This window comes from Haemorhous mexicanus, chromosome 32, assembly GCF_027477595.1.
Source record: "Haemorhous mexicanus isolate bHaeMex1 chromosome 32, bHaeMex1.pri, whole genome shotgun sequence".
Classification (NCBI taxonomy): domain Eukaryota; kingdom Metazoa; phylum Chordata; class Aves; order Passeriformes; family Fringillidae; genus Haemorhous; species Haemorhous mexicanus.
The window spans coordinates 2,990,392-3,007,206 of record NC_082372.1 but is presented as its reverse complement, the minus strand read 5'-3'; the positions used below and the strand labels follow the sequence as shown (position 1 = coordinate 3,007,206).

The 16,815-nt window shown below is 55.4% G+C and overlaps 1 protein-coding gene and 1 pseudogene across 1 annotated transcript; one reads left to right on the top strand and one right to left on the bottom strand.

Annotated features, from left to right (window-relative positions):
• Window positions 1–2,126: 2,126 nt before the first annotated feature.
• Window positions 2,127–4,913, bottom strand: LOC132340491 (class II histocompatibility antigen, B-L beta chain-like; annotated as a pseudogene).
• A 3,129-nt stretch (window positions 4,914–8,042) lies between these two features.
• On the top strand, window positions 8,043–15,391 carry LOC132340490 (serine/threonine-protein kinase PAK 3-like). Its single transcript, XM_059871512.1, has 10 exons — window positions 8,043–8,098; window positions 8,584–8,621; window positions 9,753–9,816; window positions 10,648–10,696; window positions 11,712–11,821; window positions 12,578–12,695; window positions 13,088–13,187; window positions 13,605–13,801; window positions 14,710–14,847; window positions 15,297–15,391. Exons 1-10 carry the CDS (start codon window positions 8,043–8,045, stop codon window positions 15,384–15,386), a joined length of 960 nt encoding a protein of 319 aa, XP_059727495.1. The 3' UTR covers window positions 15,387–15,391.
• The last annotated feature ends 1,424 nt before the right edge of the window (window positions 15,392–16,815 follow it).

Genomic DNA, 16,815 nt, shown 5'->3' with positions numbered 1-16,815 from the left:
AACAAGGGGTGAGCACCTTGGGGACAAAGTGAGAAAGGAGCCTCATTCTTTAGAATTTTTCAAAGTTTAATAAGGAAAAATAAGGAACAAATACAATAACAGTGCTGGGTGCTTGGCGATGGCCAGAGGCACAATGGTTAACCACAGCAACTCTTCTTAGCAACTTTTTCCATTGTATTAATCAAATACGTATTCATAATGATTATACAAATTCAAGCATTTCTTTGAACTCCTTTACATGTTCCAGGAATTCTTTAGGTTGGTCTGACCCCCAACCTGCCTTTTTAGAGTACGTGCAGGAATCGTGGGTTGTTGTTTTGAGGGTTGTGTGTCACCCCCTCACAAGGGCCCCCTGTTCTGTGGTTGCAGCAGGTGACAGTTACTGACAGTGGAAGGGTCAGTGGCAGGGGCCCTCATCACACCCCTTCCTCAAGTGTTATCTGACCAGGCAGATGGTTTTAGCTATTTCCACAAGTACTTCAAATTAGTTATTTCACAAATATCTCTGAGTCATTCTCATTATTGTAAGTTAGATGCAAAAATAAAAGCATTAGCTATTATTTCACAACTACAGCTACTTCTGCAAAAGTTAACATTACAATGCACAACACATGGCATCCACTTTAATAGTTTGGGAAAGCCAAAACTATAATGTGTGTTTTTCACACTGTCCATAAACTAAAATATCATCCATGTTCTGAGGATAGGAGCTACACAGGGGCCAGGGCATTGGCAACAAAAAGCTGAACAAATTATACTATCTCAAAAGCAGTGAAAAGGGATTACAAACTGTACCATATCAAACTCGCTGTGATTAAGAATAATTTGCACAAGTCCATACATAATAGCAAAAGCTAACACTGCCTAGTTATTTATACCAAAGCCTGGGCAGGTTTTTCCCTTGCACGGAGCACTTGGGCCTTCCCCGGGCCCCCTCTGCCCTCCTGCAGAGCCGCTGGCATTTTCCAGCACACACAGTTTGTAACCCAGAGCCGGGTGCAGCCCCGAAGGCTCCAAGCGCCTCCTTCCAGGCTGACTCTGCAGGTGCCGAGGCTGCTCTGGGCTCTGCCAGGGCTCTGCTGGGGCTCAGCTCTGGGCCGGGCTGGGCCCGCTCTCCCCTCACATGGCTCCGGGCAGCTGAGGCACAGCGGGAGAAGGAAGGGACACGTCAAGGGAGTCGAGGTTTGAGAGAGTTTTTATTCCAAAAACTGCCGTAACAAACAGGCTGTCCTAACTACCATAACCAACTAGCAATGCTAACTACCATAAATAACTACCAGTGCTAACTACCATAACTAACTAGTTGTCCTAACTATTGTAACTAAAGGCTGTCCTCAAGTGCTTCATCTCCTCTGCTGCTCCCTCAGTTGCTTCGCTGCAGTGATCAGAGGGGTCAGGCTGGAGAGAGGCTTGGCTGATGACTAAAATGGGTGCTGCCCAAAGGATAAAAAAGAAAGAAATGAACTGTTACTTTCCAGAGTCAAGTTCCTCACAGGCTCTGTTGCAGCAGGACAAAGGGAAATGCTTTGAAACTCAAGAGAGGGGAGCAGCCTCAGATTAGATGTAAGGGAGAATTTTTTAACCAGGAGAGTGGCCAGAGATGAGGGAGGTGTCTCCTCCCTGGAAACCTCCAAGCTCAGGTCCGGCAGGGGCTGGGCCCAGGGGGAGCGGGAGGAGAGATGGAGGAGGAGGAGGAGGAAGGAGGGATCGCTGCCCGCAGATCCGCGCTGGGTGATCCCCGGTGGGCGGATCACCCGTGTTGGGAACACACCTGGCTGGGGGCTTCACATCTTCCTGGCTCCCCCCGTGGACACCTGGAGGAAGGCCGGAGGATCGCCGCTGATTCTCTTGTTTCCGCTCCTCTTCCTCATCTCCCCCTCCTCTTCCTCCCGCCCCTCCTCCCTCGGTTCCATCGCTCCTCCCGCTTCTCCCCCTTCCTCATCCCGCCTTCTTCCCCTTCTCTCTCAGGCCCTTCAACCGCTCCTTCCTCCTCCTCCTCCATCCGTCCTCCCGCTCCCCCCGGGCCCAGCCCCCACCCTTTGTCCCCCTCCCTTTTCCCAAATCCGTCCCTTCGCCCCCCCCACCCCCCAACCCTTCCCCATCGCCCCCCAACAGACGACACCTGGGCCAACTGGGAAGCTTTATTGGGAGCACTGGGAGCGGGCACTGGGTGGGGGCAGAGCGCCGGCGGGGCTGGGGGGACACAAGGGACCCCCCCAAAATCAGCTGAGCGGGGACGGAGCGGGGGGTCCCGGCGGGGCCCGAGCCCACGGGGAGGGGCTGCGGCCGCCGGCGGCTCAGGAGCTCTGCGGGCAGAGAAAAGGGGGTGACACCGGGCTGGGGGGCCCCAAGGGGAGCGCACACGCTCCGGGCCGGGGGGGACATGAGCCCCGGGACCCTCCCTCACCTTCTTGCGCAGGTAGAAGCCGAGCCCCAGCGCCAGGAAGACGAAGCCCAAGACAAAGCCCCTGATGCCCGTCAGCATCTTGCTGCGGGCGGCGTCCGGTGGCATCTCTGGGGGGTCGGCAGGGCTCAGCACCCCCAAAACCTCTCACCGACACCCCCAGCCCCTCGCAGCGCCCTCCCTGTGGCCCCCGGCCCGGCCAGGACCCCCTGAAACCTCCCCCCGATCCCTTGTTGGGCTCCCCGGGAGTCACCAAAGCCCCTCCCGTCCCTCCCAGGATCCCACAGCCCCCTCCCAGTGTCCCCCCAGGGCTGCAGGACCCCCAAAGCCTCTCGCAGTCACACCCAGGACCCCCAAACTCCCTCCCAGTCACACCCAGCACCCGAAACCCCCTCCCAGTCCTACCCAGCATCGCCTAAATCCCCAAACTCCCTCCCAGTGCCCACCAGGACCCCCCCAACCCCACCCCACCCTCCCCAGCATCGCCTAAACCCCTTCCCAGCCCTTGCCCAGCCCCCAGCCCCTCTCCCAGTTCCAGCCCAGCTCCCTCCCAGTGGCTCCCAGCTCAGCCCAGTGGCTCTCCCAGTGCCCCCGGGGGCTCCCCCGTATCCCAGTGCAGCTCAGGGGCTGCTCCAGGCTGACGTGCTCCACCTGGCTGGTGTAGGTGAGCCCGCGCCGGGGGGGGAGAGTTTCCAGCAGCTCCAGGAGCTGGTAGGTCCAGTCCCCGTTGGGGACCACGTCGGTGGCCACCACGTGCTCCGAGAGCTCCTGCTGGCCCTGGAACCACCTCACCTGGATGCGGGCAGGGTAGAAATCCATGACGGAGCAGAGCAGGCGGCTGGGGCTGGGCTGGGAGCTCGAGGGGGGTGCCAGCGAGATGGAAACACTGGGGGGCACTGGGGGAGAGAGAGAGAGAGCAGGGACATACTGGGATCAGCTGGGGGGCACTGGGAGAGGGGAGGGCTGGGGTGGGCAGGAGAGGGACTGGGAATGGACTGGGAGGGACTGGGGATGGACTGGGAATGGAGTGGGAATTCAATGGTAATGTACGGGAATGGACTGGAGGGGGACTGGGGAGGGACTGGGATGGCACTGAGAGAAATGGGAGGGGGTGAGTGTCCCTCGGATTGAGGATGGTGCTCTGGGACTGGAGGCGGACTGGGGAGGGACTGGGAGCGACTGAGAATGGACTGGGAGGGACTGGGATGGCACTGAGAGAAATGGGAGGGGGTGAGCGTCCCTCGGATTGAGGATGGTGCTCTGGGAATGAAGTGGGAATGAAGTGGGAGGGACTGAGGAGGCACTGGGAGGGATCTGGGAATGGACTGGGAGGAACTGGGATGGAACTGGGAATGACGTGCGCGGCGCTGCGAGGCCCAGTCCAGCGCAGGGCCCTCTAATCTAATCTTCCTAGCAACAGATGGGTCATCGGAGCGACGCGCTCTGATTGGCTGAGAGGCGTTATCTCCACGCTCAACCGAGATGGACGCGCCGTGGAGCGCTGGGAGTGACCGGGATGGACTCGGATGGACTGGGATGGGCTGAGATGGGCTGGAGGAGCCACGGCGGGGGAGGTCACTGGGAGGGAGAGGATGTCCCGGTGATGGGCACAAGGAGGGCTGCGGCCTCTGGGGTGATTCCCAAATTCGAGGGATTCTGGGAATTTCAGGAGCTCCAGGGTCATTGGCAGGGCAGGGCCCGAGGGGACGCGCTCTGCCCCGCGCTCACCTCGGCGCTCCACCGTTGTGAACGGGGCATAAAGCTCGTAGTTTCGCCGGCAGAGCGTGTCCACCATCTGAACCGGGTGGCTGTACAAGCGCTTGGCATTCATCTCCCCATAGGGGTGAACCCCACGTACACCCCGACGTCGCTGTCCAATATCAGGAACTGCTCCCGGTTGTAGATGTACCTCGCCACGAACCTCATCTTCTCCGTACTGTTAATGAAATGACACTCGGACTTTCCCATGAACTGGAACACCCCTGTGAGTGCAGGACCCAGGTCAGGGGATGCGCACCCAGCAGCACCAGAGCTCTGGGGGCCACCTCAGATCCCCACTCTGCATCCCCTGTGCCCCACGGCCGCCACAGGACCCTCCTGCCCGCACTGCCGCTTCCTCTTTGCCACCCTTCCCCCATTTCCCCTTTCCCATCCTCTCCCCTACCACCTCCGGCCGCTCTCCAAATCACTTCTGGGGTCCCATTTCCCCATTTTCCCACAAATCCGTGAATCCCCAGGCCCCTCGGTCTAAGTTTTCGGGACTCCCCTCCCCTTTTCCCCCTTCTCCCCCCCACCGTCCCACCGCCTCCCGTCCCCCCCGCTCACCCGAGAGCTCCGCGCCCGCAGCCGGGGGGGCTCCCAGCACCACCAGTGCCACCAGTCCGGCCCCGGCTGCCGCCCCTCGCCCCACGGCCAGCGCCGGGCAGGGGCCGCAGCCCCGAAGCAGCCGCGCTGCGCTGGGAGCACCAGTCCGGAGCGGGGCGGGCTCGGCAGCGCCGCGCGCTCTCATTGGCTCCCGCCACTGCTGGGGAGCGATTGGCCACGGGCTCTGCCCGGCAACCGATGAGGCAATCCAACGCCCCGCGCTTTCATTGGCTGCGCCGCCTTCTGCCTGCGCTGGGATTGGCTGAGGCCTTTCCGGGAGGCTGCAGCCCCGGGCTGGGGGATTTTTGGGGGAGGGGGAACCTTGGGGCGCTGGGCAGGTGGGAGCTCAGGTGAGCCCAGAAATGTGTGCCCAGGTTCGCGGGATCTCCGGGGTGCCCGTGGCGAGCGGTGACGCTGGCCCGATGCCAGGGACCCCCAGAGCCGCTCTGTCCCTGCCCCCCGCAGCCGCACAGGGACAGAAAATGGAACCGAGGGTTCCTCCGTGGGGACAAGGACCGGGAGAGATCCCTCAGCAAATCCGACACGGGCACAACAGACCCGGCCTGGGCACACGGAGGGAATTTATTACCAACCAAATCACAGCAGCACAAGGAGAGGGCAAAGAAATCTCTCCAACACCTTCCCCCACCCAACAGGGATCACCCGGATCGGGGGTCACCGGGGCTCTGCCCAACGGGGGACACTGGGGATCATCCAGCGCGGATCCTCCCATGGGGGATGGAGCTGGAGCAGCGCACAAAGCTCCTCCCACACTCGGGACACTTGCAGGGCCTCTCCCTGATGTGGAAGTGCTGGTGAGTGTGAGTGACGATCTCTGAATTCCACCTGAAGCTCTTCTGACATTCCAAGCACTCATGGAGCCGTTCCCCAGTGTGGATCTTGTGGTGCTTGCTGAGGTCAGAGGTCCCACTGAATCTCTTCCCACATTCCCCACACTCACAGGGCCTCTCCCCAGCGTGGATGTTCTGGTGTTCCATCAGGCTAGAGCTGTGGCTGAAACCCTTCCCACACTCCAAGCACTTGTGTGGCTTCTCCCTGTCATGAGGGTTCTCCACCAGCTCTGAGCTCCGGCTGGATCTCCGGACACCTTCCTGCCTCAGGGGGGTGTAGGCGAGACGGAGGTAGCACGGTCGGGACGGACGGAGACGAGAGATCTCTGAAGCCAGATCGTGGAACTTGCGGTTTATTGCAAAGGGCGTGGGTGCAGGGCCCTGCTGGGAGCTGCCAGCTGCAGCTCGGAGCAGGCCCGAGAGAAGAGAGAGGATGAGAGGGTAATAACGTAAAAGGCAAGAGCTAAGAGCATAGAAAAGTAAGTAAGAGCAAGAGAGCAAGAGTAAGAGTAAGAGCGCAAGAGTAAAAGCAAGAGCGCGAAGTTCCCGTTACAATACAATAAATCATCTTCTGTGTTGGATATTCTGATTCTCACTAACCAATCTAGTACAGCATACAAATCCTATAGCATTTACATACAGCCTATAAGAATCACTACATTACCATACTATGCTACATTTTAAACCCTAAAAACTACTCTTTGGACCCCTTCTGCCAAGCTGGCAGGGTCTGCTCAGACCCTTGGACCTGCCTACTTGCAGAGGGTCCTGTATCATCCAAAGGAGATTACCTTCAGCTGGCCACAACATTGTTTTCCTGTTGTTCATTAACTAAGGGATCTCAAAGTCTGCTTTCATTTCAATCTCGCTTATAGTTTCTATATTCTCAAAATCTTTTGCCAGGCAATCATATTTGTAAGGCTTTCCTGTTGCATCTTCCCCAACAGGGGGGCTCTTTCCTCCCTGCAGCTCCCTGGGCTGGGTTTGCAGCCCCTCCACATGAGGGATCTCTGAGGTTTTTCCTCCTCCTCCATCCGGCCACAGCTTGGCAATGACAGATCCTGGTTTGGGGGAAACCAAGGTGGGAGCGCCTTGGAGTAGAGGATCCCCGTGGCCAAGTCCATCTCTGGAAGTCAGCAGGGGTCTTGTGTCCATGAAAATCTCCACAATGTCAAGATTCAGCCCAAAAATCTCTCCCAGGAGTTCCCTATCACTGATCTCTCCACTTTTGGGGTTCCAGAGTTTTCCTTTCCTTGGGATGATGGGGGTCCAATGGCTCCAGGGCTTCCCCTTTCTCCAGCATCCTTCTTAGGGATGATCCAGGGGCTTTTGTGGGTCCATGGGGTCCCTTCTCCCCTGATGCTCTGCTTTGAGATCCCAGGAGTCCCAGGGGTCCCTCCTCTCCAGGTTCTCCCACTTTCCAGCCAGCCACGGTTCCCCAGCTCTGGGATCACCCCTCTCTGCTCTCCCCACTCTGGGAGTCCCAGGGGTTCCCCTCCTCTGCTCTCCCAGGGATCCCCAGCACCAATGTCCTCCCCTGCCCATACTGGGCAATGGCTACGTGGACCCCCAAAGATCCCCCCAAGGGGCTCAGCCATCGGGTCCTGCAAGATCCAAACCTACACAAACAGAGAAAAAAACCTCCCAGGGATGGGAGATGATATTTGGGGCTCAAATCCACAATCTGCAAGCTCCAAACACACCCCAATAAAAAACCCTCTCAGGGCCCCCCTGATAGATTTGGGACAAGCTCCCCCTCCCCTTTCACCTGCAGGACGAGGTGGGGGCGATGGTCCTGTGCCTGTGGCCACAGGAGACACTGGAACCTCCTGTTCCTGCTCCTGCTCCTCCTCTTCCTACTCCTCCTTTTCCTCTCTCCCTCCTCCTCCTTCCTAATCCCACCTCCTCCCCAGTTCCTGCCATCTGTGTATTTAGAGTGGAGACCCTTACTTGTTTTTAGAACTAGAACAAAGATCCCCGATGGAACAAGGCTTGCTGCTTTTAGTCAGAAGTATCAGTGACTAAAGGTCACGTTTCCTTTGGTTTGGTGCAGTCCTTGTTCCTCCTCAGTGTTCAGGCTGGGCTATGGGGTGTCCTTGTGTGCTGCATTTTCCGAGTTCCTCTGGCATCCTTTGGGCAATAGGCTGTGCCCTGGGAGGGATCTTTGTGCTCCTCTGTGACACAGGAGAACCTTCCAGGCGGTTTCTGTGTGAGCTGCTGCTGTGGTGTCACAGGAGCAGTGCCATGTCCCCGTGGTGTTCCCGTTGCTGTGGGACACGGAGGCCTCAGTGCCCTGAGTGGCTCTGGGCTCGCTGCCAGAGGATCCTCCTGCCTGAGGCATTCTCAGCAGCCAGCCCAGCCCTGACGGGTGTCCTTCAGTGCTCACAGGGCTACAGGCAGCAGACGTGTGCAGCGCAGCCAAAATGATCCAGCACGTGGCTGCTGCAGTTTGCACTCTGTACTCGGTGGCTTATTCGGGGTATTTTTTAACCCACTTGGCACGTAAGTCGAGGCTTTCCCTCGCTGCAGCATCTGTGGCTTTGGGCTTGCTGTGTCCTTTGGGTTCTTCCTCTGGAGCTGAGCTGACTTTGGAACCAAACTTCCATGAAGACACCATTTCTTTGGGAGAGTTCCTGCCAGCAGCTGCAGCTGAAAAAGGGGGTGTCTGCAGCCAGGGGGGCGTGCACGGCATTTGTAATGGGCCCTGGGGGGTTCTGTTCCCTCAGGCAGGGAGTCTGTGCCAGCAGAGCCTGGAACTCCCTCCGTTTGCTGCTCCGGCCAAGAACTGACCCAGCCCAGTATTTTGTGCTGTTCTCTTGCTTGCTGTGGGAAGGGACTGTGGCTCCTGCAGGGATGCTGTGAAAGCAAAATGCTCTCTTGGGGTTGCCTTGCTCCGTGGCATTTCCCACCACAGGCATTTTTTCTCCTAACAGCATCTGGTTCATGTTCCCTCTCCCATTTCAGGGCACTTCTTCTGTGGATCCCGAGCAGCTCCTCCTTCGGTGAGTGGGAAAGGAACCTTTGGTGTTTGGAATTGTGCAGCAAGTGGTGAGCTTGGCATGTGGCAGCTGAGTGCCAGCCTGGGAGGCTGAAGGAAAGTTCCTGTCAGTGTCTCAGCAGCAGCAGCATCAATGGGATCCCAGTCAGTTTTCTCCTTTTCTGCTGAAGAGCTTTTGAAGAGCTGCAGGTCTGGCTTTGCAGGCAGAGGATTGCTGGCTGGCTTTAGCCATGGTGGAATGTTGAATTCCCAGCAATAAGTGGCAATGTCAACTTTAGCCCATTGTTAGTTGGAACAGCTCCAAACCCAATTTCTGCTTAGTGCAGCTGGATGTGCAGCTGAGGATAAATAAGGTGAGAACTGAGGTAGAACTTCCCGTCCCTCACGCTGCTGTCTGTCCACAGGGCACAAAAGCAGCACCAGCACCTCCTGTGGCTCCCTCTGCTTCCAAAGAGGAGGCCAAAGAGGAGGAAGACAGCAGTGAGCTTCCCACTGTTCTGGGAGACGAGGTCAAACATCCCGTGGTGTGGGAATGCAACAGCGAGGCTCCTGCGGATTGGGACAAGGACAGTGGACATCTCCCGGAGTGGGACGAGAATGGCCAAGCTCCCATGGCATGGGATGAGGACAGCAGACATCTCCCGGTGTGGGATGAGGATGGAGGACATCCTGTGTCTTGGGAAGAGGAGAGTGAACATCTCCCAGCATGGGAAGTGGACAGCAAACATCCCCTGGCTTGGAAAGATGATGGCGAACCGGCAGTGTTTTGGGAAGAGGATGGAGAAGCTGAAGAATTTTGGGAAGAGGATGAAGAACCTCCCTCCTCTGTGGGATCCTGGGCTGAGCATTCTGACAGCAGCACAGCCCTGCAGCCAGAGGGGAGAGGGGAGTGGTGCCTGATGCAGCTGAGTACGTCTGCTCTGTCCCTGGGTGCCCGAGCAGGGCGCTGTGTGTGTGTCTCGGCATCAGCTGCACCCAGGGTTGCTCTGCAGCTGAATGTCACCGAGCCATTTCTTGTCCTTCCCCAGCTGAGACCAAGGGGCTCACGGCCCCAGGGAGTGGGGCTGCGTTCTGGCTCTGCTGCAGGGCGGGGTCTCACTCTGGGAGGGAGCGTCTTCCACGTGGTTTCTTTCAGGGAACACCGTGAGCGAGGCGGAGCCTGCCGAGAAATACCTGGAGCTGGAGCAGATTGGCCAAGGGTAAGGGCACGGCAGCGACTTCTGCACAAGCAGGGCCAGGGGTTGTGCTGGTGCAGGATCCAGTGAGAAGTCAGGAGAGCTCCAAACACCTTCAGACACTGGGCTACCATCCTGCTGTCTCGCAGTCCTGATCAGAATTGATAACTGTGGTCAGGAGGCATCGTCAGAGCCCCCTGAGGCTGGCAGTGTCCTGCCTGCAGCACGGAGCAGGACCTGGAAGATCTTCTGTCCCTGGAACTGGATTGCCTAAAAGAGCAACTCACCATCTGATGACTGTCAGAAAGCAATTCTCAAGAAGATTTCTTTCAAATATTTTCCTTTGAAAAATATCCACGGGTCAGAATGATCAACCTAAAGGTTTAGAAACAGAAACCAGAGGTGAACTAATAAGGGCTCTATTCTAGCACAGGTAACAGACCCCATCCATTCAGTAACAGACACAGAGCTGATGCACTCTGGGGGAAACTGCATCACCTGCCTGATGGCAGAGCCCTTGTGGAACCAGCAGGTCTTAGGACGGACATGGAAAAGGATGAAATGCATTCTTTTCCAGTTCTTTAGACCCCCATTTCCCCTCCTAGGTTTTGAACTAAAGCAGTTCAGGGTGGACATTTGGGATTTGCTCCAGCCCAATTCCTTCGTGCTGGGTCTCAGTTTTCTCTTGCACACCTTGCATGGCAGAGGGCTGGTGGCTGCTGTGCTGTTGTTGGAAGGGTCGATGCACCCAGGTGTTTGTGAAGGCTGCAGGCAGCAGAGATCTCCTGTCTGGGCTGGCTTTCACTGCCAGGGCCTAAAGCGCTGCTTCTTTCTTCTCTGCTGTTTTGTCTCCAGGGCTTTCGGAACCGTTTACAAAGGACTGGACAGGGCCACTGGAGGAGAGGTCAGTGTCAACACGCCCAGCACGCCTGGCAGCTCTCCAGGGCTTTCCCCTCTGCTGGGAGCTGTGGCTGCAGCTTTGGGGGCCAGCATAGCTTTCGTGCCCAGGCTGCTCCTCTGAAGGCAGAGCAGTGTCAGCCTGCAGAGCACAGCTGGGACAGACTTGGTCCTTCTGAAGTGCCAAAGGAATGCAAGGAGGGCAGCGGTGTCTGTCAGAGCAGGACGCACTGGCTTGGTCTGCATATCTAAAAGTGTGAATGCATCAGCTGCTGGAGACTGAGGCCCAATTTATCTTCACCCCAGCCTCAGACAGGAACACTATTTAGCAGTATTTCCATCCTGTCTTTCATCTTCAAAGAGAGCCTCAAGGCCTCATTAGGGAGAGATCCTGCTTGGGCTCAATTTGGGGTTTTAGTCCTACTTCAGCAGTTCACAGAGAGAGGGAGAGAAATGAAAAGATGGATGTCCAGAGCAAAGCTCTCTCTCAAACCCTGCAGTGGTGTTTGGGTCTGGTGTCAGTGACAGCCTGTGACAGGAATCACCTGAGCAATGGTTATGCGTATTTGCTTTGTTGTGCAATCCCAAACAGAGCAGTTGCATCTGAAATCATGACCAAATCCCATAGAACTGCTAAAGGGTTCCTGGCTGTTTTGCTCTGTTTTCACAGAACCAGAATTACCTCCTGCTTTCCAAATGGGTTTGAATAATAATAATGAGAGTGTTGAGGCCATTTGAGCAGACTGTAGGTGCAGAGGATGTTGTTAGAGCTTTGAGGCTGACAGCTGAGGGACCATTTCTGCAGGGCTTGCAAGGCCAAATGTCTCTGGCCATGTGTCCTGTGAGCAGCCCCCAGCTGGCAGAGCAATGGGCTGTGGGAATGGCACTTGCTGAGCTCTGGTGTCCCATCCCAAGGCAGTTTGGCACAGCCCGGCTCCGTCACTCCAAACAGACTCGCTCTGTGTTTGCTGTGGCCTCCTGCCACAGACTCCTGCAGTTCAAGGGCTGCCATGTCCCTTCAGGTGGCCATAAAGAAAATGAGTCTCCGAGGGCAGAACAGGGAACGAGCTGTGAATGAGATCCTGCTCCTGAAGGACAAGAAGAACCCCAACATTGTCAACTCTTTGGACAGGTGAGTGCTTCAGCTCTTATCCCGTGCCCGGGCCCTGCGTTAACCTTTCCTGGCATCCCGAGTCTGTAGCCTGTTTTGAAAATGCCTGACCCAGCCACATCTTCCCCAAACAACAGCCTGGCAGTTCACTCCCTGTGTGTGCTTTTGTTGCTTTGCTTTGGTTTTTCCTTCAAGTTGACCCCGTTTGCTGTGTCTCCCAACAAGTGCTGATGAACCACAGCAGAAATTATTTCCCTTGGCTTCTTCTTCCCAGCCCTTTTCCATTGCTACAGATGGCAGGCAGACCAGGTTCTTGTTTCCAGCAATGCCTCATTTGCCCATTTTTCACTGGCCTTGCCTGTTTCTGAAGGGACTTTCTGAAAGGTTTTCTGACTGCTTTTGTCCCAAGTGTTGCACGGCCTCCTCCCCTGGCTAACCCTGGGAGTTGTGTTGCCTTGTTCTGGAGGGAATGGTGGAACTGAGGAGTTCAGAAGCTGAACCAGCTGGGGGCAAGTGTTCTGGTTCCACATTGATCTGGGCTGTTGCTAACCTGCATTTTTCACCTGCTTGCCATCTAAGGCCTGTCCTTTATCACAGGTGTCTCCTTCTCCTTTAGACTGTGCAGATTCCAAGGGCTGGGCAGCCTGGCAGGAATGTCTCTCCATCTGATTCTGTCCTCACTGACAAGTGACCTGGAAACAAAACTCCATCCAGGCTTTTCCATGGGGGAATTGAGCACTGCCCATTCATCTCCACGCCATTGTTTTCCTCTTCCAGCTTCCTTGTTGATGGAGAGCTGTGGCTGGTGATGGAATACATGGATGGAGGAACTTTGCAGGACGTTGTCAGACAGACACGCATGGCTGAAGGAGAGATGGCAGCTGTCAGTCGGGAGGTGAGGGATCCTGCTTGTCCCTCCCATGCCTGGGACACGATGGTCCTTCCAAACAGGCATGAGAACAGGAGTGGCTCCGTGCTCAGGGCTTTGTTTCTGTGCTTTTTTCATGAGCTGGAGAAGAAAGAGTCTCTGCAGTGAATGGCCTGCAAGCATCACTGCACTTCTACTCTGTTCTTGCTCTCTCTCCTGCTGTTGTGGTACTCTCTGTCCTTTTTTGATTTGATTTGCTCTTCTCAGATTTGCCTTGCACCGTTTGCCTGGAGCTTGTGTGCACTGCACTCCTGGCCTCTCCCAGCAAAGCTGCTGCTGGCAGAATTCTGAACTGTCCTTTCTGGTGTGATATATTCCGGCCATTGTTTTTTACCCTGGTGTTTCTTGTTCTCTCTCAGTGTCTGCAGGGCCTGGATTTCCTCCATTCCAACCGGGTGATTCACAGGGATCTGAAGAGCTCCAACATCCTCCTGGGAATGGACGGCTCTGTCAGGCTGGGTGGGTGTTCCTGGCCAGGCACGGCGCTCCCGGGCTGCGGCTGTGGGGCTGCTTCCCAGTGAGGCCAGAGCCCCACAAGGGCTGCTGGGGGCACTGCCCGGGCCCTGCTGCCAGCTGAGAGCGGCTGCCCCTGCAGAGAGCTCAGGAGAGGAGCAGGGTGCCAGCAGTGCCTTTGCTCTGGCTATGGCCCTTCCAGAGGGGCAGCAGTGGGAATCTAAAGCTCCAAGGGAATCAGTAAAAGCCACTGCATGAAAGCTGAGGGTTTCTCTAAGGGTCCAGTTCCATCTTTCCTTGGCTACAGCCCTGAGGACTTTCCCAGCTGACTTCACTACTGCATTCTCAGATGGAGAGTGGGGAATCTTTGTGCTTGGTTTCCTCATTCCAGCTGCCTTTGACAGGGTTTGTTTCTGTCCTCAGCTGATTTTGGCCTCTGCGCTCAGCTCAGCCCTGAGCAGGACCGGCGCAGCTCCATGGTGGGCACTGCTCACTGGATGGCCCCAGAAGTTGTGACCAGATCTCCTTATGGCCCCAAGGTGGACATCTGGGCCTTTGGCATTGTGACCATCGAGATGGTGGAAGGAGAACCTCCTTACTTCAGGGAAACGGGGGCCATGGTAAGAGGCAAATTCTCCAGTGGTTGCAGAGGCCTGTGAGCACAGGGGGACCCTGCCCTGGGAGCAGCAGCTGGAGGTTTCTGCACATGGGAAGGGAATTCCCAGAGGACTCCAGCCTCAACACAGACGAATATTCTGCAGTCTCCAGCAACAATTTGCTTTGGGATTTACGTTGTTGCAGCTCTTCTGGCTCTGAGGATGACATGGAAATGTGAAGCAAGTGCATCAGCTCTAATGTTATCTTGCAAGAAAAGCCCAACCCAACCCCACATCCCATCCCCAAACCCAACAAGATTTCTGCAGGAGCTTCTAGAAGACATTTTACAAGATGATCTCCCCCCTGATTCTTCTCACTGTGAAACTTGTTGAAAACCTGAGGATGATTGTTTAACATCCCCATAGTCTAACATATTTCTTTCCTAGTCCAAGCTACTTTCTCTGTGTCACCAAAGCTGAGCTTTCAGCATCACAAACCTCCTGTTTCTGGCCTGGCAGTTTCTGGGATGGGGCATCAGGAATGCATTCACTTGAGTGTCAGTGGCACTGCAGATGCACTTGATGTAAGAATCCTTTGAAATAACCCAGGCAGACCACACTGACTCTGGAAAATGGCCTGTACAGCTGGTGTCCACATTTGGAGAAGCAAAATGTGCTATTTCTGATGGGGGTTCCTACTGACAGAGTCAGCCAATGAAACTGGCTCTCAGGGAGAGATCATTTGGATGTTGCAGTGGCTGTGGCAGCCCCAGGGTTTGGGTTTTTTGGCTGGCACAGAAAAATGAGCTGTGAGCAGCATCTCTGTCAGGGAGGAAAGTGCCCCTGGAGCTGGGGCTGAGGACCCGGGGTGGATGTGAGCCCGTGTGGGTGTGAAGGAAGCTGGCAGAGCGCTGAGTTTGCTTTCCCTGCAGGCTCGCGCTCTGATCCGGCAGAACGGGACCCCGCAGCTGCAGGAGCCCCGGCGCCTGTCGGCTCTGCTGCGGGACTTCCTCGAGTGCAGCCTGGAGCCGGACGAGGAGCGGCGCTGGGCTGCCCAGGAGCTGCTGCAGGTGAATGCCAAGGGCTGCAGGGCAAGCAGCAGCGCGAGGGAGGGGTTTTCTTGTGGGGCCCCCTCCGACAGTCTCCAGCCTCGCTGCTTTCCACACGCAGAGCGAGCAGAATCCTCGCCTGCTTTGGCCTGGCAGGCTCCTTTCGAGGCCAGCTGGGCCTGGTGCCCCACAGCGAGCAGGGACATCTTCAACAGGTCAGGGGGCTCCGAGCCCTGCCCGACCTGAGCTTGGAGGTTTCCAGGGAGGAGGCACCTCCCACACCTCTGGGCACCTTCTGTCAGTGTTCCCCCACTCTCCTGGTTAAAAAATTCTCCCTTACATCTAATCTGAGCCTGCTTCCCTCTCTTGAGTTTCAAAGCATTTCCCTTTGTCCTGCTGCAACAGAGCCTGTGAGGAACTTGACTCTGGGAAGTAACAGTCCATTTCTTTCTTTTTTATCCTTTGGACAGCACCCATTTTTGTCATCAGCCAAGCCTCTCTCCAGCCTGACCCCTGTGATCACTGCAGCGAAGCAACTGAGGGAGCAGCGGAGGAGATGAAGCACTTGAGGGAGCTCCTTGTTACAGTAGTTAGGACAATTAGTTATTGTAGTTAGCACTGCTAGTTCGTTATGGTAGTTAGCTGTGGTAGTTAGTTATGACAGTTAGCACTGATAGTTGGTTATGGTAGTTAGCACTGATATTTAGTTATGGTAGTTAGGACAGCCTGTTTGTTATGACAATTTTTGGAATAAAAATTCTCTCAAACCTCGACTCCCTTGACGTGTCCTTTCCTTCTCCCGCTGTGCCTCAGCTGCCCGGAGCCATGTGAGGGGAGAGCGGGCCCAGCCCGGCCCAGAGCTGAGCCCCAGCAGAGCCCTGGCAGAGCCCAGAGCAGCCTCGGCACCTGCAGAGTCAGCCTGGAAGGAGGCGCTTGGAGCCTTCGGGGCTGCACCCGGCTCTGGGTTACAAACTGTGTGTGCTGGAAAATGCCAGCGGCTCTGCAGGAGGGCAGAAGGGGCCCGGGGAAGGCCCAAGTGCTCCGTGCAAGGGAAAAACCTGCCCAGGCTTTGGTATAAATAACTAGGCAGTGTTGGCTTTTGCTTCATGTATTGAGTTTTAAAATTATTTTTATCACAAAGAGTTCGATATGGTACAGTTTGTAATCACCTTTCACTGCTTTTGCTATAGTGTGATTTGTCAGCTTCTTGTGGCCAATGCCCTGGCCCCTGTGCAGCTCGTATCCTCAGAACATCATTTATGGATGATATTTTAGTTTGTGGAGAGTGTGAAAAACATACATTATAGTTTTGGCTTTCCCAAAATATTAAAGTGGATGCCATGTGTTGTGCATTGTAATGTTAACTTTTGCAGAAGTAGCTGTAGTTGTGAAATAATAACTAATGCTTTTATTTTTGTAACTAACTGACAATAATGAGAATGACTCAGAGATATTTGTGAAATAGTTAATGCTGGTTTAAAGGACTTGTGGAAATAGCTAAAACTGTCTGCCTGGTCAGATAACACTTGAGGAAGGGATGTGATGAGGACCCCTGCCACTGACCCTTCCACTGTCAGTAACTGTCACCTGCTGCAACCACAGAACAGGGGGCCCTTGTGAGGGAGTGACACACAACCCTCAAAACAACAACCCACGATTCCTGCACATACTCTAAAAAGGCAGGTTGGGGGTCAGACCAACCTAAAGAATTCCTGGAACATGTAAAGGAGTTCAAAGAAGTGTTTGAATGTGTATAATTTGAACAATACAATGGTAAAATTAGACAAGAAGGGTTGCTGTGGTTAACCATTGTGCCTCTGGCCATTGCCAAGCACCCAGTGCTGTTACTGATTTGTCTCTAATTATCCCTTATTAAACTTTTAAAAATTCTAAAGAGTGAGGCTCCTCTCTCAGAAAACCCCAGTTGCTCACCCCTTGTTGTTCTCCCAAGCCAGGATTTATCAATCCTAAACTTTGTCTGTGTGGAAG